At 50.4% G+C, this 26,396-nt stretch overlaps 1 protein-coding gene across 1 annotated transcript in view; it reads right to left on the bottom strand.

Moving 5' to 3' along the window:
- Window positions 1–1,084: 1,084 nt before the first annotated feature.
- Window positions 1,085–26,396, bottom strand: part of LOC125171778 (receptor-type tyrosine-protein phosphatase U-like) — a 107,016-nt gene continuing 81,704 nt past the window's right edge. Inside the window, exons 3-4 of the mRNA XM_047868896.1 lie at window positions 1,732–1,922; window positions 1,085–1,171 (exon numbers count right to left, since the gene is read on the bottom strand). Coding sequence (XP_047724852.1) covers window positions 1,085–1,171; window positions 1,732–1,922 — 278 coding nt within the window. The remainder of the gene's footprint in view (window positions 1,172–1,731; window positions 1,923–26,396) is intronic.

Below are 26,396 nucleotides of genomic sequence, written 5' to 3'. Positions count from 1 at the left end.
TTGTAATCCTGCAAAGGGAAGGGCAGAGATACAGGGCATCCCTCCCCGATCCACCAGCCCCCCACCCTGGGACTTTCTGAAGCCTCAGATGTAGCCTGACTAACAGCGGCTGGAGGCCAGTCCCAGCCACACCATAAAACTCAGGCTCGTGCACCCGATGGGGCTCTCTGCAGACTCAGCCACTCCAAACAGATCCTGACAAGTTCAGTGTGGTCTGAGATTCAGGGCCTTCTGGCTCCTGGGCTGACCCCCTGTGGCTGGGATCAGGTGTCAGGGACCGCAGGAGGGGGCAGGGCCACTCCAGCAGCTTCTCTACACAGCACCGGGGAGCCCCAACGTGGCCCTTCCCAGCTCAGAGACTCACAGGGCTGGCAGGACCCCCAGAGAGCCTCTGCTCCAGGCCCCCAAGTGTGCAGATGGGCACACAGAGGAGGAGCACTGGCCTTGATGTCTCTGAACTGAAAAGCACCAGAGGGGAGGGGATCATCCCACAGACCTGGTCCCCAGGAAGGTGGGCACAGAGTCTCCCAGAGTCTCCAGCTCTCCTTTCTCCATCCCTGGCATTTTTCTGGGTGGGGTTTGGGGGTCCCTAGGGTGTGCTTTGCCTGCAGCCCTCCCATCCACCAGGGCCATGTTGAGGTAGATGTGGGGGGTTCCCCATCAGCGGAGCTAAGGGAGGGCTGGTGGCGGTCAGGTGGCAGGACATTGATGCTGGGTCCTTGTTGAGGTTCTGGGGAAGAGGGCCACGCTGCTTTTCCACATCCAGTGCTGGCATGACCGAATTCAGCGTCTCCTGGGACTTGGGGGATGAATGAGGCCAATGGTCTCTTAATAGCCTCATGAGGGGCGCCCCATTGGGGTTATTAGCTTTGTCTTATGGATGGAGAAATCAAGGTCCAGAAAGACAGGCCTTGGCAAAGCTCACACTGAGAGAGACCTCAGAAGTCCAGGCTACCCAGCTCCCTGTTTCCAGAGCCTTCTGCCCTTCCTTCTGGAATCAGTTTCCTCAGGGATGCCAGAGATCATCTGGTCTGATGGCTCTTCATGGCTGGGCTGAGCTAGAACCCTGGAGACCCCTGCTCCCCTAGGCTTCAGGCCCTCCCTCAGGACTCTCAGGCATGGGTCTCTGAGACGGTTTCTTCCTCATGGCATCCCAGCCTTCAAAGAAGCCCTATAAAGAAGGAAAAAGATGGTTAGCCCCTAATGTGGGATAAAGTAGGCAAGCTGGAGGGCTGAGTCACGGTGAAGGCTGGGTCAGGGCCAACGCTGAGGCTTGGCATGAATGACTGCATTTACCTTTAATCAGCAAGGAACCAGCGTTCAAAACAAAGGCAGAGAGCGGGAGAGGGGAGTGATGGGGTTAGGAAGCAGGTCAAGTTCAGAGAAAGGATCAGATAAGGGTCAGGTTTAGGATTAGAGTCAAAACCAGGGAAGTATTAGGATGAGGCTCCAGGTCAAAGTCCAGAAGGTAAAGTCAGGGTCACTTTAGATTCGTCTAATTAGGGGTCATGGTCGACATTCTTATGGAGACTGGTTTGGGATCCAAGTCCGAGCATGAGAGCCAGAGTCCGGGTTAGTTTGGGGGGTGGGTTGAGGGTTCAGGGTGAAGGCCAAAAGGAAGTAGGTCGATCATGAGAGTGGATTTGAAGTCAGACCAGGGTCAGGGTCCACAGTGAGGGGGAGCCAGGCGAGGCCCTGGCGAGGGGGCCCGGCTGGCCTGGGGCCCTGCACCTCGTACTCCTGCTTGAAGCCATAGCCCTCGGCCGTCTTCATCTGGTTGATGTGCTGCAGGAGGTCGGCCACGCGCACTGCGGGGTGCAGCTGCCCCGTGTGATATGGCGAGCCCTTCCGGCCACACGGACGCCGCGGTGAGCCCCCCAGGAGGCTGCTGGCCTCAGTGACCCCACCACTGCGCTGGTCTCCTGCAGTCAGAAAAAGGACAGGGGGTTCCTGACGCGCACGGCCCCCGGGCTGGGGAGTTCCAGACAGACTTGGGGATGGGGGAGGGGCGGGGGAGCATGGCCAACATGGAGGCCGTTCCCTGGGGCCGAGCAGCCTGGCTGGGCCCACGTGGCGCACCCCTGGGCAAGTAAGTCCCTTCTCTTCTGCCTCGGTTTTTCCGGCTGTAAAATGAGCAGGTTGGGTCACGTGACCTCGGAGGGCCCTATTGGCCCAGCCCCGCCTGCTGGGATCCTGGGCTCCCCTGACTCCATCCTGTGGCTCCCCAGCCCGGACCACCCCTCTGTGACCTCACCACACTGCCTGCAGGGGGCAGCGCTCAGCAGAGCCCAGGAGAGTACCCCCCCCCCCTCCCCTTCTTCCAGGGAACAATCTGGAACAATTGGCAACTCCCAGTAATTACCCCCATTCAAAGACAAGCAAATCCCCAAATTAGCTGCCTCTGCTACCCCTTCTGCAGATCGACATGAGGCACCTGAATAGAGGCGTTTCTCCTGCGCAAGCATTTCCATTGTCAGCTTGTGCAGCGGCCTCAGCCAATCCGGGAACAGGTCGAGGGGTTCACAGCGACACACACACGCACACAGACACACACCCAGGGAAAACTATCCCCTCCCCCCAGGCCCACCGACTCCCTGCTCTCCCAGTCAGCCTCCCCCAGGACACGCGTCCCACCATGGTCCCCCAGATCAGGTCGCGGGACTGAGTGAAGTGCCCCATTCACTCCGCACTCACTTGGCCGACACCCGACTCAGGGCACTTGCTTGTGCATTCGTGGGACTCAGTTTATGTTGTTTCTCTTCTCAGGGATCACAGTCCTGAGCTGCCTGTTAGCCAAGATTTGAAAGCAGTTTTTCATGTACTTTGTGCTGTTTTTCGTTGCTGACAGTGGGAAGGAAGCCACCTGTCACCCCATCATGGCCAGAAGCGCCACGGAGGCTTGGAAACAAGTGACTTGCCCAATGTAGTGTCGCCAAGTCTCTTCCGGAGAACACTACTGACACAAGATGATGCGGTGGGTCGTCCATCTACGACATAAACAAAATATGTATGTGTTCAGTTTTTTTGAAAAGTGAGTTCGGGAGATTTTGATGGAAACAAAATTAAACAGGTCTGTTCTCTGCAGGACATTTCAGGACTTTGAACACGCTTATGTCATTGTGAACCTCCATGAGGAGGATGGGAGTGTGTTGCTCCTGGGAAGGGTACTCACCCTTTCTGAACCGCCGTTTTCACATATGCCAAAGGGGATAAAGTCCTTACTATCCAATAGAGATTTTGTAATTATTAAATGGCACGATGCCTGAGAAATGCCCCGTTTACTGTTGGCACATGGTGAGTGCCCACAGAATCTACTGAGAAGTCAGACATCCCCTGAGTCCCGAAAGCTGGGGGCCGCTTCTTGAGGAAAGAGGAAGCCAGCAAGAGGGGGGCTTGACCTGACTTTCATCCGTCTTCGTGTGAGGGTTTGGACCAGGATGTGAAAGGTAGCATCGGTGGAGAGAGGATCCGGAAGAGGCGACTGTAGCCAACACGTAAAACGTGCGCTCAGATTTCAGGAGAGAATTGTTTCCTGCTCAGAGAACGCTCAGGACCTCCAAAAGCAGGGCTGCGGAGACAAAGGATCACGAATGCTCTTTATGGAAGCTGAGCTGACAGCCCTAGGGAGAGCTCTCCAGGTGGAGGAAGGGGAGGTGTGAGAGCCCCCTGGAGGGTGGGCCGCTCTCAGCGTTGGACCAGCACGAGCTCAGGGCCGCTGAGCATAAGCAAATAGCACCACCTGGTCATGGTAATGTCAGGGGGCCAGAGCAAATCTGGGCAGCTTCCGGGCGGAGTCCAAAGACAACACAAGCCGGCAGATACAAATACAAATGCAAATACAGCCAGCGGCCTGGCCAGGACTGTACAGGATGACGCTGCCCTTGGCCTTGCATACCCCGAGCCCAGGAAGATGGGCTCTCTCCCCTAACAACACAGAGAAGAGACACAGCACCAGGATTCACACCCCGGACGGTGGCGCTGTGGGGTCCTGTGGCCTATCAGGTTTCCCTTGTCCTGCTCCCTGATAAAGGAGCATTTGTGGCAATGAAAGAAACAGGCACTTTTGTGGCAAACTGTCTGGGTGGAACCCACTGGTACCCGTCCGAATCAAGAGCTCAGGATGGTTGGGGCCCAGAAGGAGAACCCCAGAGAGCTCTTCTAGGCAGTGCTTTGGGGGCAGTGGGGCTCCAAAGTTAGTGTGGGAAGTTTCCAGCAAGCCCCCTCCGGCCAGCCTGCCACTACCTGCCCGATAGGGTAAACCGCTTTTGTAAATAGATAAACTTTTAGTTTTGCGGTTGATTTAGATTTACAGAAAAGTTGCAGAGGGCACAGAGTTCCCATGACTCCAGACCCAATTCTCCATTATTAACATTCTTCCAAATGGTGTATTTGTTACAAATAATGAACCAATATGGATACATTATTATTTAAAAAAATTTTCTTTAATGTTTATTTATCTTTGAGAGAGAAAGAGAGCGTGAGCAAGGGAGGGGCAGAGAGAGAGAGAGGGAGACATAGAATCCAACTCAGGCTCTAGGCTCTGAGCTGTCAGCACAGAGCCTGACGTGGGGCTCGAACTCAGACTGCAAGCTCATGACCTGAACCAAAGTCAGACGCTTAATTGACAGCCACACAGGTGTCCCTGGATACATTATTATTAACTAAAGTCTATACTTTATTATTCCTTCATTTTTACCTGGTGTCCTTTCTACTGTTCCAGGATCCCACAGATGATACCATATTACACTTAGTTACCATGGCTACTTGGGTTCCTCTTGGCTGTGACATTCCTCATTTTGATGAGCTTAATTAAAAAAAAAAATTTTAAAGTAGGCTTTGTGCCTAGTGTGGCGCCCAAGGCAGGGCTTGAACTCATGACCCTGAGATCAAGACCTGAGCTGAGATTGAGAGTTGGCCGCTTAACCAACTGAGCCACCCAGGTGCCCCTGAACTTAAGGGTTTTGAAGATTACTGGTCAGATAATGTGTAGGATGTCTCTCAAGTGGGATTGCGATATAAAATAAAGAAAAATTGAGATATAATTCACATACCGTAAGATGCATCCTTTTAATGTGTACATTTTGGTGGTTCTCAGTATATTCGCAGGTTGTGAAACCATCACTGCCAATTCTAGAACATTTTCATCACCCCAGAAAGAATCCCAGTATGCACTAGAAGTCAGTTGCCATTCCCTCCTCCCCCAGCCCCTGGCAACTGCTAAGTTACTTTCTGTTTCTATGGATCTGCCCTTCCTGGACATTTCGTATAAAACTGGTCATGCAATATGTTGCCTCTGTGATTGACTTCTTTCACTCAGCATATTGTCGCCAAGGTTCATCCGTGTTGTAGCACGTACAGGACTTCATTTATGTTTATTTTATTTTATACGTTTATTTATTTATTTTGAGTGGGGGGAAGGGCAGAGGGAGAGAGAATCCCAAGTTAGGCTCTGCACTGTCAGCACAGAGCGTGACACGGGGCTCGATCTCCCGAACTGCAAGTTCATGACCTGAACCGAAACCAAGAGTTGGACGCTTAACTGACTGAGCCACCCGGCGCCCCAGGACTTCGTTTAAAAAACAATTGTTAATTGTGGTAAAATATACATAGCATAAAATGTACCTTAACCGTTTTTCAGTGCATGGTTCAGTAGTGTTGTGCAATCAATTTCCAAAACTTTTTCATCGTGCGACACTGATATTAAACATTAAACAACCATTCCCCCTTCCCCCTTCCCTGAGACCATGGCCACAACCATTCTGCTTTCTGTTTCTGTGAATTTGGTTTCTCTAGATACTTCACATCAATGGAATCGTACAGAATCTTTTCTTTTTTTCTTTTTTTTGGGGGGAGTGGGGTGGGGGACTGGCCTATTGTATTCAGTATAATGCCTTCAAGGTTTATCCATGTTGTATCATCTTTTAGAATCTCCTTCCACGGTATGTATGGACCACATTTTGTTTACCCATTCATCCCTGAATGGGTGAACGCTGGGTTGCTTCTACCTCTTGACTATTATGAATAATGCTCTCTGAATGTGGGTATATAGATATTTCTCGGAGATCCTGCCTTCAATTCTTTTGGGTAAGTATCCAGAAGCCAAATTGCTGGATCGTATGGTAATTCTATTTTTAATTTTTTGAGGACCTGCCACCCTATTTTCTGTAGCAGCTGCCACATTTTATATCCTTACCAACAGTGCAAAAGTATTCCAGTTCCTCCCCATCCTCACCAACACTTGTTATTTTTTTGTTTGTTCGCTTTGTTAGGGGCCATTCTAATGGATGTGAAGACTCCATTCCTTTTTACGGCTGAATAATATTCAACTGTGTGATACGAATATATCCCGTTTTCTTAATGGACTTGATGGACATTTGGGCTGTTTCTCTTTTTGGCTATTATGAATAATGCTGATGTGCACATTTGTGTGTAAGTTTTGCTTGAATATATGTTTTCAAATTTCTTGTTTAATGTTTTGAAGAACCATCAAACTGTTTTTGAAAGCAGCTGTACCATTTTATGTTCCCACAGCAGTATATGAGAATTCTGATTTCTCCACATCCTTAATGACACTTGTTATTATTCATTTTTAAATTATAACTATCCAGGCGGGTGGGGAGGTGTTTCACTGTGCTTCTGATTTGCACATTTTTCTCCATGGCTAATGGTGTTGCTCATCTTCTTCATGTGCTTATTGGCCATTTGTGTATCTTCTTTGGAGAAATGTCTTTTCAAATCCTTTCTCCATTTAGAAGTCAGATTGCCTTTTTATTGTTGACTTGTAAGAGTTCTTTATATATTCTGGAGATTAGGCCCTTATCATGTCTGACTTACAAATATTTTCTCCTATTCTGTGGGTTGTCTTCTCACTTTCTTGAGAATGTCCTTCGAGTCATAAAAGCTTTTAATTTTTATGAAATCAATTTTCCTATCCCCCCCCCCCCCACCTTTGGCTGCTTGTGCTTTAGGTGTCATATGTGAGAAACAATTGCCTAAGCCAAGGTCATGGAGATTTACACTTAAGTTTTCTTTTATGAGTTTTATGGTTTTAGTTCATGCATTTAGAACTTGGATCCATTTTGAGTTGGTTTTATATATGGTGTGAGGTAGGGGTCTCGTTGGGGTTCCTGGACCCAATTCCAACACTGGTTCCCCACACCAATAAACAGTTCTTGGAACACCAGCCGTGTGTCCTACAGTTCAACACATTCTGACATTATCTACATGGAGAGAGCATCAGATCCTACAGGTTAAGGGCTCAGTCCCACAAGACAGTCTGTCCTTTTCAGGCTCCAGTCTCAAGTCCCGGTTGTTTCCTGTATTTCTGGCCCACCAGCTATAGATCAGAGGTTCTCTGAACTCTCTGTGAGTTAATTAATTAACTTGCTAGTGTGGCTCCACAGAACTCAGAGAAATATTTTACTTATTAGATTAACAGTTTATTTTGAAAGGATGGAACTCAGGAAGAGCTGCATAGGGCAAGGTGTTGGGAAAGGACATGAAATGTCCACGCCCTCTCCAGGAGCACCACTCTCCCCACATTTCCAAATGTTCGCTAACTGGGGATCTCTCTGAACCCTGTCCCTTTTGCATTTTTAAGGAAAGCTTCATTACATAGTCATGATTGATTATAAATTGGCATTGGAGACTGATTCAACCTCAAGTCCCTCTCCCCTCTCCACAGGTCAGGGAGGTGGACTAAAAGTTCTAACCCACTGATCACAGGGTTGGTTCTCTGGTATCCTTCTGTGGGTCCAAAAGTCACCTCATTCACATAATATAACAAAAGGCACCTTTGCCACTCTCAACACTTTTGGAAATTCAAAGTGTTTTGGGAGCTGTGAACCCTGAGGAACTGTGGATGAAGATCATATGTATATGAGAAGCATATTTTGGTCATTTGAATGACCAAATATATATTTCTCATAAACAACAACATCACAGGATCCAAATTCATTCTTTTGCCTGTGGATACCCAGTAGTCTCAGTATCATTTATTGAACCTCAGGCTGGGTTTTGCCTGATTTTTTTTTCTTATGGTTATACTGGGGTTACAGTTTTTTAGGCAGAAGACCACAGAGGTAAAGTGCCATTCTTGTCACATCATGTCAATGACACGTGCTATTAACATGACTTATCACTGTTAATATTAACCTTGACCACCTGGCTAAAGTAGTTTTTGTCAGATTTCTCCACTATGAAGTTACTCTTTTCTCTTTTTCATACTGTGCACTTTGGAAGGAAGTCATTATGTGTAGCTCATACTTAAGGAGCAGTTAAGCCTCACCTCTTTGAGTGCTAAGCATCCAACTTAAATTATTTCGAATTCTTCTGTGTGGGAGATTTTTCTCTTCTCCCCTATTTGCTGATTTATTCAATCATGTATTTAAATCAATTTGGACTCACAAGTATATATTTTATACTTGGGGTTATAATCTGATACTACACTATTTACTTGGTTGCTCAACTGTTTCCAGCTATGGCCAATGTCTCTTGTGTTTCTTTGACATTTTCCCATCATTTTGTATGTTTATGTGTTCAGCACCTCCTGCTTAGTTTCTGGCACTACAAGGTGCTCCAGGCTCACCTTGTATATTTTCTGACCTAGTCCTAGAATCAGCCATTTCTTCAAGGATCCTGGGTTCTTTTTATTGGAAAATGGTATGAGAACCCAAATCTTGGTGCTAAGTGTGCTTGATAAGTCCATTTTTAATGACTTGCATACTGATGAAGTGTCAAAATTAATGTCGGTTTCATATCTAAACCACAGAGTTAGGTTATCTATTCCTCAGAGAAGAAAGGACAGTAGTGGTGTCTGGACCACAAAAGGTGCTGAACCCAGCTTGAATTCCCAGCCACACTATCTTTGACCATGTTCTCTATCTGGTATCAGTTCCAAGTGAATGCTTTTTCTCCTCATTATTGGTCATATTTTTCTGCTTCTTTGCATGTCTGGTAATTTTTGATTGGATGACAAACATTGTTTGTTTTGCCTTGTTGGAGGCCAGAAATTTTTGTATTCCTATAAATATTCTTAAGCATTGCTCTGGGACATGGTTAAGTTACTTGGAAACAGTTTGATCCTGCTGGGTCTTGTTTTTCATATTAGGTGGGACCAGAGCAATGCCCAGGAGGGGGTTAACTATTCCTCACTTCTTTCATAACCCTGTACAGGTCTGTGTCTAAGTCCTCAATTGTTCTAAAGCTCCTTCAGTACAGAGGTAATACCTGTGCTTTCTCTATATTTCAAATGCCAGTACTGGTAGCCAGCCAGAGCACAATAGCTATTTCAGTGTTGATTAGGGGTATTACAGAGCTCATCTGATGTGGAGAGGGCCATGAGAGGGCTTGACCCTGTTCACTTAGGAGGCTGGGGGAAGGGAACTCAGGGCCAGGAGGAAGGAGTGAGAGGGCTGGAGCAGGGAGGCAGGGGGCACGGCTCCATGATCAGAGACTTAGCAATAAGCAAAGGGGAAATGACATGGAACCCCAAATAGACAGCATTAGAACCAGGGGCCCAATCACAGGAAAGGCTCAATATGAGACAGCTGTTCCCCTGCTCAGCCCTATAGCATGAAGGATGTGGGGTAGACCTGAGAAAGGGATCCCAGGATGTGTGGGCTCAGGGACACTGATCATCCATAGGGACAAGGAAGCTAATGAGTTGATTTTCCCAGACACGCAGACTCCAACCAGTCTGTCCTGGGCTTAAGAGCTGTCTGAAGCAGGGGAAGACAGGGTGACCCCTGAATGCCACAACCACTAGGCTGTGGGCATCACCTTCACTGTGGCCAGTGGCAGAGCTGAGGACCCCTTTGGGGGCAGGTGAAAAGAAGCCTCTGTGGCAAGACCTTGAACATCAAAAAAAAAAGAGAAGGTAAGGGAGGAAGGAGGTAGGGAGAGGGAGCCGAGGAGAGGGCAAGGGAATCAGGAGGGTAAGAGAAGGAGGAGGGGGAAGAGGAGAGACAGTAAAATGACAATGACAAGGAGAGAGATGGGGAAGGGGACAGAGAGAGGGAGGGACAGGCAGATGCCAGGAAACCACAAGGAGGGCAGACAGAGGGCCGTGGCCAGAGGACAGCCGGTCACGCTAGAAGGCAGTCTCCGTGGTGTACCACAGGGCTCTGTCCCCCACCCAGGCCTCTTGGTTCACTGGGAAGAACTACAGCCACCAACCGAGCAGATCCACAGAGGACAGAAGCCGGAGGGACACGGACACTGCCGGCCTCCAGCTGATCTCAGGGCGAGATTCGTGCAGCAGATGGGACGTAATACGGACACTTGGAAAAGTTCTGCATTTCTGTTCGGACATTAACTGCACAAGTAGAGGGGGAGGGAGACCTGTCTTGTCAGCGATTCCTGTAAAAGCCCGGCTGGAGGCTCCCCCTGACTTGCCGGGGGAAGGGGGGCTTGGTGACACTGGAGGACGTCCATGCAGGAGGAGGGTTCAGGGAGGAGGAGGTGAGAGCCCACCATCCTCTGGGCTGTCCTGGGGCCTCCTGAGCCTGCTCTGTAAGGAGGGAGAACAAGCACAGGTGCAGGGAATGTTCCGGAAGGCTGGCAGAGTAGGAGAAGACAGAGGCAGAAAACAGTAGCATCAGGAGGCCGATGGGGCCTGGGTGGTAACCCCAGCTCTGGCTCTTCCTGGGACCTCTGACAAGTCCCTTGACCTCTCTGAGCTTCTGTCCCCGCATCAGTAACACGGGAGTGATCACGGTGCTGCTTCTCTCGGTGGCTGTGAGGATCCTGTGTACAGACAGAGCCCAGAGGAAGCACCCAGAAACGGTGGGTCTGAAGAGCCTGGGGCTACCTGGCTGGAGAATGAGCTCGTGGCGACCCGACAGCTGTGTGCACTGTGGGGGACAGCTGCCAGGGTGGGCACACACATGTGCATGGCTGTGGACCTGAATGAGGATCTGCATGAGGACCTCCACACAAGAAGGAGAAGGAGGGGGGAGGAGGGGGAGGAGGAGGGGGAGGAGGAGGGGGAGGAGGAGGGGGGGGAGGAGGAAGGGGAGGAGGAGGGGGAGGAGGGGGAGGGGAGGTGGGGGGAAGGGAGGGGAGGGGAGGGGGAGGAGGGAGAGGAGGGGGAGGAGGGAGAGGAGGGGGAGGAGGAAGGAGGAGGAAGAGGGGGAGGAGGAGGAGGGAGAAGGGGAGAAGGGGGAGGAGGGGGAGCAGTGGGAGGAGGGGGAGGAGAAAGAGGAGGAGGGGGAGGAGGGGGAGGAGGGGAGGAGGGGGAGAAGAAGGAGGAGGAGGAGGAGGAAGAAGGGGAGGAGAGGGAAGAATGGGAGGAGGGGGAGGGGGAGGGGAGGGGGAGGAGGAGGAGGGGGAGGGGGAGGAGGAGGAGGGGGAGGGGGAGGAGGAGGGGAAGGAGGGGGAGGAGGAGGACGAGCGGGATGAGGAGGAGGGGGTGGAGGAGGAGGAGGAGGGGCGAGGAGGGGGAGGAGGAGGGGGAGGAGGGCCGAGGAGGAAGACGCGGGGCCCAGGGGGCGGGGCGGAGCTACTTACGGGTAGTAGGAGTAGGCATAGTGGTCCCTCCTGGCAGCGTGCAAAGAGAACAGCACAGTTGGGCCCGTGGTCCTGCCACAAGGTGGGCGGCACCCGGCCAGCAGGGAGGGGCCTGGTGCTTTCTGTGCCGAGGGGGGCGCTGGCCAGGGACCGGGCAGGTCAGAAGGACCTCCCTTGTCCCAAGGCCTGGCTGGGCTCGGTCGCTAAAAACCGAGACCCCAGACCCTTCCAGAACCTTCCCCGAGCCTGCTGCTGGAGTGAGGGGGAGGTGGGGAAAGGGCCTCAGGAAGCAGAGCTGTCACACACAGTCACACACACACAGACACAGAGAGAAATACACGCACGTGCACGCTCGCACGTAAACAGACGCGCTCACGTGGATACACACGTGTTCACGCATACACACAGACACAAGCACTGACACACTCGTGCACTCACACAGACACACAGGTAGACATCCTCGTGCACACGTACTCACACACGCACCACGACACGCACTCACAGGACACACAGACACAGTCACACACACACTCACGCACAGATGCGTTCCCTCTGACGCACAGACACGCCCTCACATGCTCACAGGTGACTGGCTCTCCCCTGCAGCCCCACCCCTCGGTCCCAGTGCCACTCACACCTGCAGGCCCCTCTGCCTACACCTGTGCCTGGGAGGGAGCGGTGGCTGGCGGAGGGGGAGGCGTGGAGGGCTCCAGCCGGACTCCGGGGCAAAGGGGAGGCCGGCCCTCCCTCACCCAGACTGCCCCTGAGCGTGGGGTCCATCGAAGGAGCCAGGCCACCCCCTCTGGGCACCCGAAGCATCGCTTGGGTCTGTCCCACTTCGCGGGCGGGGAAGACAAGTCCCAGAGGGTCACGGTCCGCCCCTGCCCAGAGAGGGGGCCACGGGCAGAGGGCCAATGCCGGTCCCGGGACCCTGGCCCCCCAGAGCCAGCTCCCTCCTGAGGCCTCATCCAGGCACATCCGGGGGTTTTCCATTCACCTGCCCCCACACCACCCGGCCAGCAGGGACCCCAATGAACGGCCTTCCACAAGGGAATCCTGCAGACTGGGGGGAAGGGAAGGAGAGAAGTGTGGAAGGCTGAGGCCCAGCGAGGGCAAGAGAGTGGCTGGAGCTCGCACAGCACGTCTCCTGTCATCCATCCCGGGAGCTAGGGGAGGGTCCAGGCCCCGTGGCAGGTCACAGAGGCTGGCTTGGGAGTCGGGTGGGCTGAAGAGGACAGCGTGTGGAGGTGGCTGGGCATGGGTTTGGAGATAGACAGACCTGGGTCAACGATGGTTCTGTCTCTCACTCTATACATATTATTTTTATAAAAGATAAACCTGGATCCCGTCTCTCCTGTCTTGCCTAAAACCCATCCCTGGACCCCAGGAAATTTTACAATAAAGTCCACAGTCCTTGACAGGGGGACTTAATCCGAGGTTCTCGGAGGTCTGGTCTCTTTATCCCAAAGTGTTACCACCACCTGATTCTGGGCCTGCCTGGTGTGGGGAGGCCTGCAGAGGAGAAGTGCAGGGTCTCTGAGAATCCTTCTGGAAGGACTTGGCAGGCCTTCCTTCCATCCCTTGGCACTTCCGTCCTATCATAGTTCTGGAGCAAACATGACCAGGGCCCCTTCAGAGGTTCGGCCACAACAACTGTGACACTTGCTTTTGAGCCTGAGAAGAAGAGAAAAGCTTAGAGATGGGATGGAGGGGATTGACCTTGTGCCCTTTTCCCTCAGGTCACCAGGATGCTCTGGGGCTCGAGTCTGCAACTCTGAGCCTGTCATCTCCGGGTCCTGACAGCCGATTTGTGTTCCCTCGTCTGTATTCCCTCTGATTTGTGTCTCCCGGTCCCGATTTGTGTGTTTCTATTTATTTTTCTCACTTTACTGAATGGCTTTTGCTGTGAGCTCCTCCAAATCCTCTGCGGAACAAAGCCGAGAGTAAATAAATGGGCGCTGACAAATTTAAGTGTTTCCAGTCACAGCCTCGGTCACGTCTCGGCATGTGACACCCATACTGGCAGCTGCACTCTGGGAAGGAGAAATGCCTTTTCCTGGCTCTCCAGCTGTTTCTCTCGCGCCTCGAAGCTGTGCGGAGAATCACCCCAGCGCCCTGGGATTCGGGCCACACAGGTTTGTCCCTGTCACTAGCCTGTTGCGAACACCCCCTGCTCCCGCCCCACGTCCCACCAGGAGGTGTTAATAACCAACATTAGCTGTGAACAAAGCATCTTGATCTGGCGTGCTCCCCATTACGCATAAGGAGAGGGAAGCTCAGAGAGGTGTAGGGATATGTCCGAGGTCACAGAGCAAGGTCCTCTGGAGACTGGAACTCCCAGCCCTTCCACTGATGTCATTCTGCTTCCCCCATTGCCTTCGGCCTCTCCTGTGTGCCAGGCTTTTGTTCACAGGCTCCCAGAGCGGTCAAAGAAGGGAGGTGTTGCTGGGTTTCCCGACTCCTCCCTTTCCTGGGTCACCCCAATCTCGGGCGCATGCTCACACGTTGCCACCCCACCCCCTGCACACACCACGTGGGCCTGCACATACGCCGCCCCATACACACCTATGCTCTCCCACGCCCCTCCTGCCTCCAGCACCTTCTACCTGGCAGGAGGCCAAGGAGGGGAGGAGGAGCCGTGTTCTGGGTCCTGTTGGCAAGACGGTCTTTCTGGCCAGCTGTCTTAGTCTTCAAGCAAGCCCATCCCAATGTGTCTCTGAGCAGAACCCTCCAGAGAGAAGCCGGGAAGAAGAAAGCCCTCTGCTTCCATAGGGGAGGATCCTCCGGGTGGGCCTGGCGAGTCATATCTCCTGGCAGGACATGTGCTAATGGGGTCGTGACAGTCACCATCAGATGCGTATGGCCTCGGAGGAGGTGCCCGGGATCACACAGGTCCTTGTTCAGACACGGTGAGCCCTGAGTGGGCGGACGAGGGAGGGCAAGGTGAGTTGGCCTGGGTAGGGGCTCTGGGTTAGGAAGAGGACCTCGTCTCTCTTGCCTCTAAAGGGCTCACTGGGGCCCTGAGCCAGCCTCAGCAGCATGGTCATTTCCACACTCTGGCCCTTTATGGACCCCAGAACTCCTAGAGAGGGTGATATAATGGGGGGAAGGTGCCATTATTTGGGGCCCCTATAAGGCTTAGGCCTTTCCCCCAGAAGACCCCAGTTTTATCTCAGTGGGGAAGGAACGGGGTCTGAGAGTAAGAAAAGGGAGCTGTGTGACTTTGGGAAAGTCCCTTGACCTCTCTGTGCCTCGGTTTCTTTGTCCGTAAAATGAGATAATAACGGCCCCTCCCTCGTGGGGTTGTTGTAAGCACCCTGTACTGCAGGTCAAGGTCCCAGCACACAGAGGAGCCCAATAAACGTGGGCTGCAGTGATTAGGGCCAGTGTGCAGTCTCCAGCTGCCTGACCTTGAGGAAGTCATCTATGCACCCCCCCGGACCCCCCCGCCCTTATCCACAGCCCAAAATGAGGATCATTCCTACAGCGGCACCACAGGTCCCTGGGAAGATCAAACGGGATTGTGAGTGATTAAAAACAGCCCAGGATGTCTGATGCGGATCCAAACACCAAAGTCAGCGCGATGCGCTGAGTGTGTATTCCTAGCCAGTCTCCGCGGCTCCCCCTCCCGCCCCCGCCCGTCCAGTGTCTGCTCCGTCAGGGGTCCCCCAGCCCCTCCAGCTGCCTGCTGATGAGCCTCAGGCTTCATTAATGAGGCCGCTCCATCACCGAATGTGCTGGAACAGCCTTTGGAGGCACTTGGAGGGACGGGTTGGGGAGGAGGGAGGAGACAGGGGAGCCTGGCTCCCCTTCAGCCTGGCAGCTTCCAGAATCAGTCGCCTCAGTCCTGAGCGATCATCAAAGGGGAGTGAGGGGCATCCCCCCACGCTCCGCCACCTACTGTGAAAGTCCCCTTGCCCATGAAATGTAGGACCTGAAGATACGTCTGGGCCCCATCCCAGAAGCTGCTCACTGGCTCCCCAACTTTTAGGCTGACCTCTCCCCATTGAATCCCTGTCTTGCCCCAGACTGACCCCCAAACCACCGCCGGTGTCACTGTCCTTTGCTGGACCCTCTGGGGCCAGTGATTCTCCTGCTGCTCGTGTCTGGGCCCCAGGGGCGACCATGGTCTCCTCACCACCAGGCCTTCCCACAGCTGTTCCTTTGACTCCACTGCCCTCCCTGGGCTCCCGCTGCCCCTCCAGTTTCTCCAGGCGGGCTCTACTCCGTGCTATAAGCCCCAGTTCTCTTCTCCATCCCCTGCGTGGGACCGAAAGCCCCTCAGGCCTCTGCGTCTGGCTCAGTCACCACTGTTTCCCCAAAATGCAAGGTGCAGCCTAATACCTCAGCCAGCATGTACTGAGTGCTGACTGTGTGCCAGGGACTCTGTTCAGCACTTACGCTACAGAGCTGTATCAGTTAACCTTCAAGGTCATTGTCAAGGACATACTGGGGACGAGACAGCATCGGGGCTGGGAGCACCCACTTGAAGGCCGAGCCTGCTGGATTTGAACCCAGTTCTGCATTTGCTGCTTGGGTAAATGTCTGTGGAGTTAGATGAGCTCTCTGTCCCCTTAGCTTCCTCATGTAGGGTGAAGTGAATAATGGCAGCCCCTGCCCCTAGGGATTTAGAGAATGAATATACAGAAAGGGCTTAAAACAATGTCTGGCCCAGTGTAAGCACTGGCTGTTAGTACTGTCCACATTTTACAGACCAAGAAACCGAGAGAAAAGGAAAGTCACTTGCCCAGGGTCTCGGCGATGAGGTGGAGGAGTTAGGATGTGAATCTAAGATTGTTCTGGCCCCAAAGTACTCTCCTTAACTAAGCCTCGGGACCTTCGCCCTAGTGAGCCTCAGTTTCCCCATCTGTAAGTTTAAGGGCCTGGAGTGGGTGATGCCTAGGGTTCCAGTGTAAAACTCATGGCCTTCACGACTCTCTGCGGAGCTTCAGAGTTGAAGCACACTTCAAAAATCATGGGCTCCCTTGTACATTGGAGCCCGATCTCATCGACAGGCCCTGAAGGACATGCAAGGTATCTGGCAGGCAGTGGCTGGCAGGGTGGCCTGAGTGAGGTGGGCCGGACTGAGCAGGTAAGGTTTTGGGGGAGACACTTCCGCAGACACTCCCAGTGTTGGAGTGCACTTGGCCCCAAGTGAGACCTGCCACAACAAGTCACAGGTGGTAGGCGCACAAACACCATCTGGTTCTTTAAAAAATATTTTTTTAATGGTTATTTATTTTTGAGAGAGAGAGAGACAGAGAGACAGAGCTTGCATGGGGGAGGGGCAGAGGAAGAGGGAGACACAGAATCCCAAGCAGGCTCCAGGCTCTGAGCTGTCAGCACAGAGCCTGACACGGGGCTCGAACCCACGAACTGTGTGATCATGACCTGAGCCCGAGTCGGACACTCAACCGACTGGGCCACCCAGGAACCCCCAACTGCTTTTGCAGGAGCCAGCTGACAGCATTTCCCATAGAGCTCTAGCTGTCTGTGCAGATCCTGTGCTCTGCAGAGGCCTCGGGAGGGGTGAAATATCCTAGCTGAGAAGGGTAGAAACTATTTTCTGATGCTTTAAACACCCTGCCCGTATTTACCCCCTATACCCTTCTGTAGATAGAGTAATTCATTCCCAAATCCAACCACCCCTTAACTTCCTCCCTTAACCTAACTCAGCCTCCCAACCCCCATGCAATGCCATGTCTCATCCAGCATTTCAATAGCCTCTGCCCTGGGCATCATTGCAACCCCCGCAGATCATAGTAGACAGAGAAGACCTCCCTATGACTCAAGTCAGATCCTACCTCTTACTCATCCACTGAACTCTTTAATGGCTTCTCACCTTCCTCCACTGGCCTACAAAGACCTACCTGATCTATTTCCTTGCTTCCCTCCACAGTCACTGGGCTCCTTGCTGCTCTGGGAATACATCACACCCACACCCGCAACAGGGCTGTGTCACTCGATGCTCCCTGTGCCAGGGGGGCTCGGAGTTTCACCTGCTTGGCTCTGTTGTTGTGTCTTTCTGGTCTCAGCCTAAATGTCACCACCTCAGAGTGGGCTTTCCTGAACTTCTATCTAAAGGAGTCCTCTGTGCACCAATCCCTGTGTTCTTAGTATAGCCCATCACTTCCTTTTCAGGCTCTGTGTTATTTATGGAGGACACAGAAGTGAGCAGGACCTGTCCCTGTCCTTGGACACTTGTGACTCTATTGATAAAGTGAAAGGATTGGAACTGATATTAGTTGATGACTTTCTCTCTGTCTCTCTGGGTCTGTCTCTCTGTCTCTCTGTCTCTCTCTGTCTCTCTCTCTCTCTCTCACACACACACACACACACACACACACACACTCACACACACACACACAGAAATGCAACTGATGGTACCACCCAGGAAACACATAGGTTGCCATGGAAATAGGTAATGAGTTGGTGGGACTGACCTACTGTGAGTTAGGGAGGACTTCTCTGTTTCTAAGAGTAACATTAAAAACTCTAAAGGATGGGACTTCTGTTTCCTCCAAGTGGGAGAATTCTCAGTCCTCCCAGGTCTTTCCATTTATGACTAAAAAATCCTGGACATAATGCAACACCAAGTACAGGAAGACCCCAAAAGGCAGAAAGAAGATAGACTGTCTAGGGAGTTCAGAAGTTGAGGAATGATGTGATGGTGAGTTCCCTGGGTTTTCTTATTGCCTCCTATATATCCTGACAGAGTGCTGCTGAAGCCTGCAATCCAGAATCACTAACAGATACAGATTAAAATTGCTCCAAGAAAAACCTTTCATTCTAGTCAAAGGATAAGGTAAAGTGTGGCCTAATAACAGAAAACCTTTTTGTCAAAATCTGCCTCTACCAGCCAAAAAGCAACAGAAAACCTGTTCTCCTCCCAGTCTCCCTGCTCTGCATTTTCAGGGAGCTAATGTTCTATTCCACTCTCCCCCACCATGTGTAAGCAGGCCTGGTCCCCCTGCCAGGATGGGGTCAGATGGGTGTAGCCATGAGCTAAGCCTCCACTCCCACCTGGCATCAACGAGACTTACTTCGTGATGGAAGGTGGGGCTATTAACATTTGATGTTTCTGTCCAACATCCAACTGGTATCTGCAGGCCCTAGAGGGAAGCTGAGTCTCTATGCCAGCCTGCCAGCAGTGAGGCAGAATGAAGTGGCAGGAAGCAGGGCTAGTTGACACTCTACCTTCTTCTCCCCCTGCCCCCACCCAGTGTCAACAGGGTCCAGTGGGGAAGCTCAACTCCTATTTTCACCCTGTAGTAACAAAGTAGTGTGAGTCAGCCCTCAGCTTCCTCCATCCCTGGTGTCAGTAGGGCACAGTGGGAAGCTGAGTCTAATGTCCCCATTCAGAAAAAACAAGGAAGTAGAGTTGGTGCCCTATTTTTGCAGGCATGCTGGGGGGGGGGGGGGAGCTGGGCACACACAGCCATCTGGCCTCTTGCTACAAACTGCTAGAAAAAAAAGAAGAAAAAAAGATTAAATAGAATTCAGAGTCTTATAAAATGTTCGGATACAATAAAAGAAGAATCACTCATCATACCAAGAACCAGGGAAATCACAACCTGTATGAGAAAGGAAATCAATAAGTGGCAACCCTGAGATGAATCAAATGTTGGAATGATCTGACAGGGACTTTAAAGCAGCCATCATAAAAATGATTCAATAAGCAATTATAAATTGTCTGAAAACAAATGAAAAAAACACATCAGCAAAAAGTAGAAGTTATAAAAAATAACCAAATGGAAATTATAGTACTAAAATATAAAATGACAAAAAAAAAACACACAAAAACTTCAGTAGATGGCTCAACAGTAGAATGGACATGGTAGATGACAGACTCAGCGACCTCGAGTGTAGATCAATAGAATTTACTCAATCTGAACAAGAGAGAGAAAACAGACTAAAAAAATGAACAGGGTTTCAGAGACCCATGAGACATTAGCAAAAGAACTAACAGTGATGTCATTGGAATCTCAGAAGGAGAGGAGAGAGAGTGGGACTGAAAATGTATTTGAAGATATAATTATGGCTAAAAACTTCTAAATGTAGTGAAAGACATATACCTACAGATTCAAGAAGCTGAGTGAGCACCAAATAGGATAAGCCCAAAGAAAATGATGTGAAATTGATGCCAGGTCACATCATAATTAAATGTTCAAAAGTTAAAGACAATCAAAAATCTTGAAGGTAGCCGGGAAGAAACTACATGTTACTTATAAGGTACATCAGTCTGAATGTCAGTGGATGACTCTTGAAATTGTTGAGGCTCCAGTTAAATGGCATGACAGTTTTTAAGTACTGAGGAAAAAGAAATATCAACCATGAATTCTGTATGTGGTGAAAATATTCTTCAATAATTAAGGTGAAAATAAAGATTTGGTTTTTTTGCTAGCAAATGTATCCTTAAAGAATGGCTAAAAGAAGTAGTCTAAATAGAAAGGAAATGATAACAGAAGGCTTGGAACTTTAGAAAGGAATGAACACTATTAGAATGGATGGGGTAAATAGAATAGATAATCCCTTTTCTTATAAGTTTAGAAAATCATATTTGGTGGTGGAAGCAAAAATTGAAAACCATCAAATGTGGTAACCAGTGTGTGTAAAGGAAGTGTTTAAGACTAGCTTAAAATGTGGAGGGATCTAAAATGGAAGTAAGACATCCATATTTAACTTGAAGTATTTAAGACTAATTTAAAGTGTGGAGGGATCTAAATGGAAGTAAGGTGTCTGTATATAACTTGCAGTGTCTATATTTATATTGCAGTAAATATCAATACCAGTAGAGTGCAATAAATTATGTGTGTAGAATACTTAACGCTAAACTAAGAAAACTATACAAAATGAGATATTCAAAAATACTATATGATTATCAATATGGAATTCAGAAAATATGTTCAGGTAACCCAGAGGAATAAAAGAAGAGAGATACAAAGAAATGAGAAGCAAATAAAACAAAATAAAAATGGCAGACTTAAGCCCTAACTTATCCGTAATTAAATGTAAATGGTTTAAATACATCAATGAAAAGACAGAGATTGGTAGAGTGGCTCAAAAACAAAACAGAACAAGCAAAAACTCAGAAGAACACATGATGTGTTGTCCAACAATGTGTTGTACACAAATAACTCACTTGGAATACAACAACATAAATAGGTTGTAATTAAAAGATATATTAAAAAATGATAATTAAAAAGCAGGAAGAGCCATAGTAATATCAGATAGAGTAGACAAAAGCATTACTAGAAAGAAAGGGGGGTATTACACAATAATTAAAGGGTCAATCCACCAAGAAGACATAAGAGTCTTAAAGATATATGTACCAAATAATAGAACCTCAAAACACATGAAACAAAAATGGATAAAGGTGAAAGAAGAAATAGGCAAATCCAAAATTGTAGCTGGAAAACTTCAAGGCCACACTTCTCGGCGATTGATATAACTATTAGAAAATCAGTAAAGATATAGAAGAACAGGACGACATAATCAAGAGGATCTAATTGACAGTTACAGAAGGCTTTATCCAAAACACACATTTGTTTTTCAGTGCTCATGGGAAATTCTCCAAGATAGTTGATATCCTGTGACACAAACAACAATAATCAAAATAAACAAGTCAGTGGATGTGTTTAACAGCTGAATAGAGGGCACAGAGAAATGAGCCAATCAACCTGAAGACAGAACAACAAACATTACCCAATCTGAACAGCAAAGACATAATGTACTTGTAGAAGAAAAAGAGCAAATCCTCAGGGACATATGGGACTATAATGAAAGATCTAACATTTGTGTCATCAGAGTCCCAGAAGGAGGAGAGAAGGGAGGACCTGGAAAACTCAAAGAAACAATGGCCGAAAACTCCCCCAATCTGGCAAAAGACATAAACCCATGGATTCCAGAAGCTGAGTGAATCTGAAATAGGAAAATCCAAAGAAATACACACCAAGACACGTCATTGTCAAGCTTCTAAAAGTTAAAAACAAGGTCTAAAAATTAAAAACGAAGAAAATATCTTGAAAGCAGTGAGAGAGAATCAACACCTTGTGTACAAGGTGAAATATTAGGATGACAGGTTATTTCTCATCAGAAACCATGGAGGCTGCAAGGAAGTGGCACAACGTATCTCCGTGCTGAAAGACAAGAACTGTCAACAGCGATCCTGTATTCAGTGAAAATATCCTTCACACATGAAAAGGAAACCAAAACATTCTCAAATGAAGGAAAACTAAGATAATTTGTTGTCAGAAGATCCGCCCTAAATGAATGGCTAAAAAATTGTCTAAATGGCAAAGAAACAATAAAGGATTCTCGAAACATCAGGAAGAAGAACAAACATAAGCAAAGAGATGGGTAAATACAGTAGACTTTTCTTTCCCTCTTAAGTTTTCTAAATTGTGTTTTATGGTTGAACCACATTGTCTGGTGTGGTTCTAAATGTCGATAGAAGAGATAGTTAAGCCATTTATATTGTAAGTGGGGGAGGGTAAAGGGAGGTAAGTTTTCTCTATTCCACTCAAAGTGGTTAAATGATGACATCAGGAGAATGGATAAGTTATGTGGTTATAACGTAACACCCAGAACAGACACTAAAGGAGCTATACAAAGAGATCGATGCCCACACAATACAGCTAAATACAAATTGAAGTCTGAAAATATTCAAGAAGTCGGCAGGAAGGCAGGCGAAGGAAATAAGGGGTATTGGTCTGTAATGTTCTTTCTGTGGGCTGCCAGTTTTTTGTTCAGAGTAGAGGCGTGGCTGGTTGAAAGTAACACTGAAAAAAATTTCAACTTCAACTGGAAAAAAAAAATGGAGATATAACAGGCCCCACGTCCTAGGGTTGGCTCTGAGGCTTAAGGTAATACATGTGAAAAAAGGCATTAATGCCTGGCACACGGAGTATATAATTTGCCTTTGATAAATGATCACTATAATTTTTGTTTAATAACATAGTCTCCCTTTCTAATTCAAGGTCATTCTGGACTGTAGTCTGAATCAACTTATTTTTTTTTGTAGTTATACAAAAAAAAATTATAGTTATAGTTATAACTATAGTTATATATTTGATGATATATACCAATATACCTATATACAGGTGGGGACGAATCAAAGCCCAATAATTAAATAAATGAAGTCATTAGATCTATATCTCTTCTTTGCTCTGGTTTGTGCTAGGATGGCCTCACATTCTGGTAGGCCCTCTCCTCTAGATGGTTCCGCAGTGGAGACCATGCTCTCACCCCATAGTGTCTCCAAGTCCACAGAAAGTCCCAGGTTTCAGCCCCATTGACTTGGATTGTGTCACATGCCCATTTCTGAAATGATCACTGTGGCCGGGGGATGCAGACACCCTTCGGCCTGGGTGTGGAGTGATTTCTGCAGGACCCCCAGGGACCAGAGGGCTGCCCAGGGGTCCCTCCAGGAGCATCAGGAGGCTATAATCAGAGGTGAGGCCTGGATGCCGGGTGAGCAGAATCACTGGATGTTACTGATGATGTGCCGTAACAAAGTGGATGGTGGCTTAGACGACAGAAGTTTGTTGTCTCCTGGTTCCAGAGGCTAGAACTTCAAGGTCAAGGTGTCAGCTGGACTGGGGTCCTTGTGAGGACTGTGAGGACGAATCTGTTCCATGCCTCTGCCCTAGCTTCTGGCGGATTGCTGCCGATTTTTGGTGTCCCTTGGAGCAAAGAAGCATCACCCCCATCTCTGTCTTCATCTTTATGTGTCCTTTTCCCCTGGGTGGTATATCGGTGCCCAAATCCCCCTTTTTATTGGGATACTAGTCGTATGGAATTAGGACCCACCCTAATGACCTCCTTGTAACTCGGTACCCCTGTAAAGACCCGCTCTCCAAAGGAAGTCACGTTCTGAAGTACTGGGGGGATGACTTCAACATATGAATTTTTGGAGCACACAGTTCCACCCATCACATGTGTAGAAGCTGGTACACACGCAGTCCTTCTTTCCGGGGCCAGCACACCATCAGCAGCGATGAGCACTGACCTCAGTTGAAGACAGATGACGGTGCCACTCACCTTGAAAAGGCTGAGGTCACACTCTCCCCCTTGGTGACCTCCAGCTAATGACTGGCTGATGCAGGGTACAGAAGGGCCGGCTCAGTCCCCGAGGGGCACAGCCGCGTGGTGGCGGACGTGCTCAGGGCTCCCGGTGTGCTCAGACGGAGGCTGGACTCCAGCTGAACCCACACCCCTCCCCTGCTCCCCCTCCTGAGGAGTCACCCCCCAGAAGCCACTTGCCCGTGGGTCCCCCTCTCACTCTGCTTCTAGGGATCCCCACCTGCACTGGCTCCCTGCCTGGAACAGCCTTGCCCTGAGCCCCCCGCCACGTTCTTGCCTGTGCAGGGCTGCGTCCGAAAGGGACCATCTCGTCACACTCAGAGGAAGGTGAGGGCCGGCATCTTGGGGACTTCCAAACCCCAACTCCCGCCCCCACCTCTTCCCAATTCTCCCCACGTCTGCTGTAGGTCCCCCCCGCAGCCCACCCTCTCCACGTAATTCCCGCGTCTTCTCAGATCTCACTTTGATTAATGGAACAAGTCCCAGGAAAAAGAAAGCCAGCATGTCCCCAGGGCCGTCACGGTCTACTGTCAAGGTGCTTTCTAGCCAATATTTTTGTTTTCTTGCTTTGTATATAGATAAAGAATTAACCTAACAAATATACACTTCTCTCTTTCTGTAGGCGTCAGGAGCCTCTTTGTCCCACAGTGAATTGGGGAAGAGATTTCTATCAAGGGTCTGTCTTTGCAATTACAGTTCACTGATGGATTTGCAAGGGAGGGAAGGTGGCGGAAGTCCTGCTAGAGGGTGTTTTCGCATTTCTCCTCTTTTGATTGCACGGGTAGGTCCTGGCCCGGAGCTCTGTGAACAGCGAGGGGAAAATCCTGACACCCATCTGTTCTAGATGCAATTGATGTGGGAGAAGACAGGCATCGGGAGGGGGCGTCTGTGCCAGGAGGACAAGCCTCCCCCCTCTTGGGAGCCGCTCCTGGCGGACAGACCCCGCCACTGGAGCCCAGCGCTCTGCTCACTGGACGGGCGGGATGTAGTCCCTGGGGATTTAGGTCAGGGCAGCCTTGGTCCTCTATTGAGCCACTGTTTCTTGGGCATCTACATGTGCTAGGGCTTTACGTGGATTTTCTAGCAAACTTCACAGCGATCGTATTACAGACCCACTGTGCCGACAGAGGGGAGCTGAGTCTCACAGATGTGCACAGGCAATGGGGTAGCAGGGAACATTTGCAGATGTGTCACATGGTGACTCAGAGATGTGCGGGGTTTGCCAAGGCATCTGAGCTGGAGCTGGCATCGGAAGCCGGGCCTGTTATCTCCAGATTTCCTGCTGTGTCCACTCCCTCTTTGCTGCCATCTTGCAGCTCATTCTGGGCCTCAGTTTCCCTATCTGTGAAATGGGCCCCAGAGACAGGACACGATGAGTGCACAGGCCGTCTTAGGCTTTGGGGTGGGGTTTTTGGAACAGGTGGTCTTAGGCTTTGGGGAGGGCCTGGAATGGCTGACTTGAGGCTGGTATTGAGGGGTCTGGCACCAGGGACCTCTGTGGTATGGGGACAAGGGGCATCCACGTCCAGCACCGGGAGTAGGGCTCAGACCTGGTCAGACAGCTGGTTTTGTCCCTGTCACTTGACCCCTTCAGCCCTTCCTTTCAAAGCCTCCCAGGGAGGCAGTGACCTCTCATGGGGGCAAATGTGTCTGCAGTCTCCCCAGGAAAGACCATCCTCCCTTCTCTCGCTGGGCCACCCTCTGCGTCCCTGACTCTGGCATGTCTGTGTGATGGCCCGTCTGCTTGTCCTGGCCTTGCTATGCTCAGAGGCTTTGCCGGTCAAGGGCACGGCCCAGACCTGACTGCTGGGAGTGGCCTGGGGGCTGAGCAGGAGCACTGAGGGGCATCTTCCTGTCCCCTTCCTTCTTGTTCCTCTTTGCAAATGGCTGAGTCTTTTGTCCCCAAATCAGGATATAAGTGCTTTGGAGCCAAAAAGATCTACCGCATGGTGGGGGATGGAGGATATGAGACACCCAAGCAGAGGTGTCTGAGGGGCCCCCAAAACAGGTGCCATGAAGAGAACTTGAAATCCACAATCCAAGGAGCTGGGGGTGAGTCCCAGGACCCTCCCTGATGTGCTGTGTGACTTGGGGCACCTGACTGCCCCTCTGGGTCTCAGTTTGCTCACCTAGGAAATGGGGAGAACGTTTCCCACCTCTCTGGGGCATGCAGCCTGAAATGAGACACCAGGGGCAGGACGAGGTGTCGTCGGGGCTCAGGACGGAACCCCATCTTTGCCAGGGTTTGGGACCAGGTGACCCCCCGGCCACAGGTCTCCCACCGGGGCTTCGAGGAAGAGACAGCACCTCCTCCAGATCAAGAGCTGTCCTCTCCTCCCTCGTGGCAAACCTCCCAACAGGTCGGAACGTGTCCCCTCCCGTGGTCCCCTCAGGTTAGCAGGGCCTGAAGTGGCTCCTTCCTGTCTGTCCCCTCCTGTAAAGTGCGGGTGGCTGCCCTCCTCAGTGACAGAGCCGGGGAGCGTGGGATCTGCAGGGGAATGGTGTAGAGAGCATCAGGGAGGCAGGGCAGGTGGCGGGAAGGATGCCCCAGCACCCCAGACGGGGTGGGAGAGCAGCGTGGGGGTGGCACGTGGGAGAGTGCCAACTGTCCCGGAAGCCCGTGTGGCCGGTCCTCGGTGCTGGGCCTGGGACCTGGCTCCATGCAGGTGCGGGATCTCACACTCCGGGAAGGTCGAGGTTGGAGAAGACCCTGGCGGTGCCCAGCTGCTCCCTCTCTGGGACTCCCTAGTGTGGGCTGTCCCCCAGCCCCCTGGGATTCCCGGACCTGGGTGCAGGGATCCTAA

Source organism: Prionailurus viverrinus, chromosome C1 (assembly GCF_022837055.1).
Source record: "Prionailurus viverrinus isolate Anna chromosome C1, UM_Priviv_1.0, whole genome shotgun sequence".
In the NCBI taxonomy this organism is placed as follows: Eukaryota; Metazoa; Chordata; class Mammalia; order Carnivora; family Felidae; genus Prionailurus; species Prionailurus viverrinus.
The sequence above is the reverse complement of the archived record's forward strand: the minus strand, read 5'-3'. Positions and strand labels throughout refer to the sequence as shown.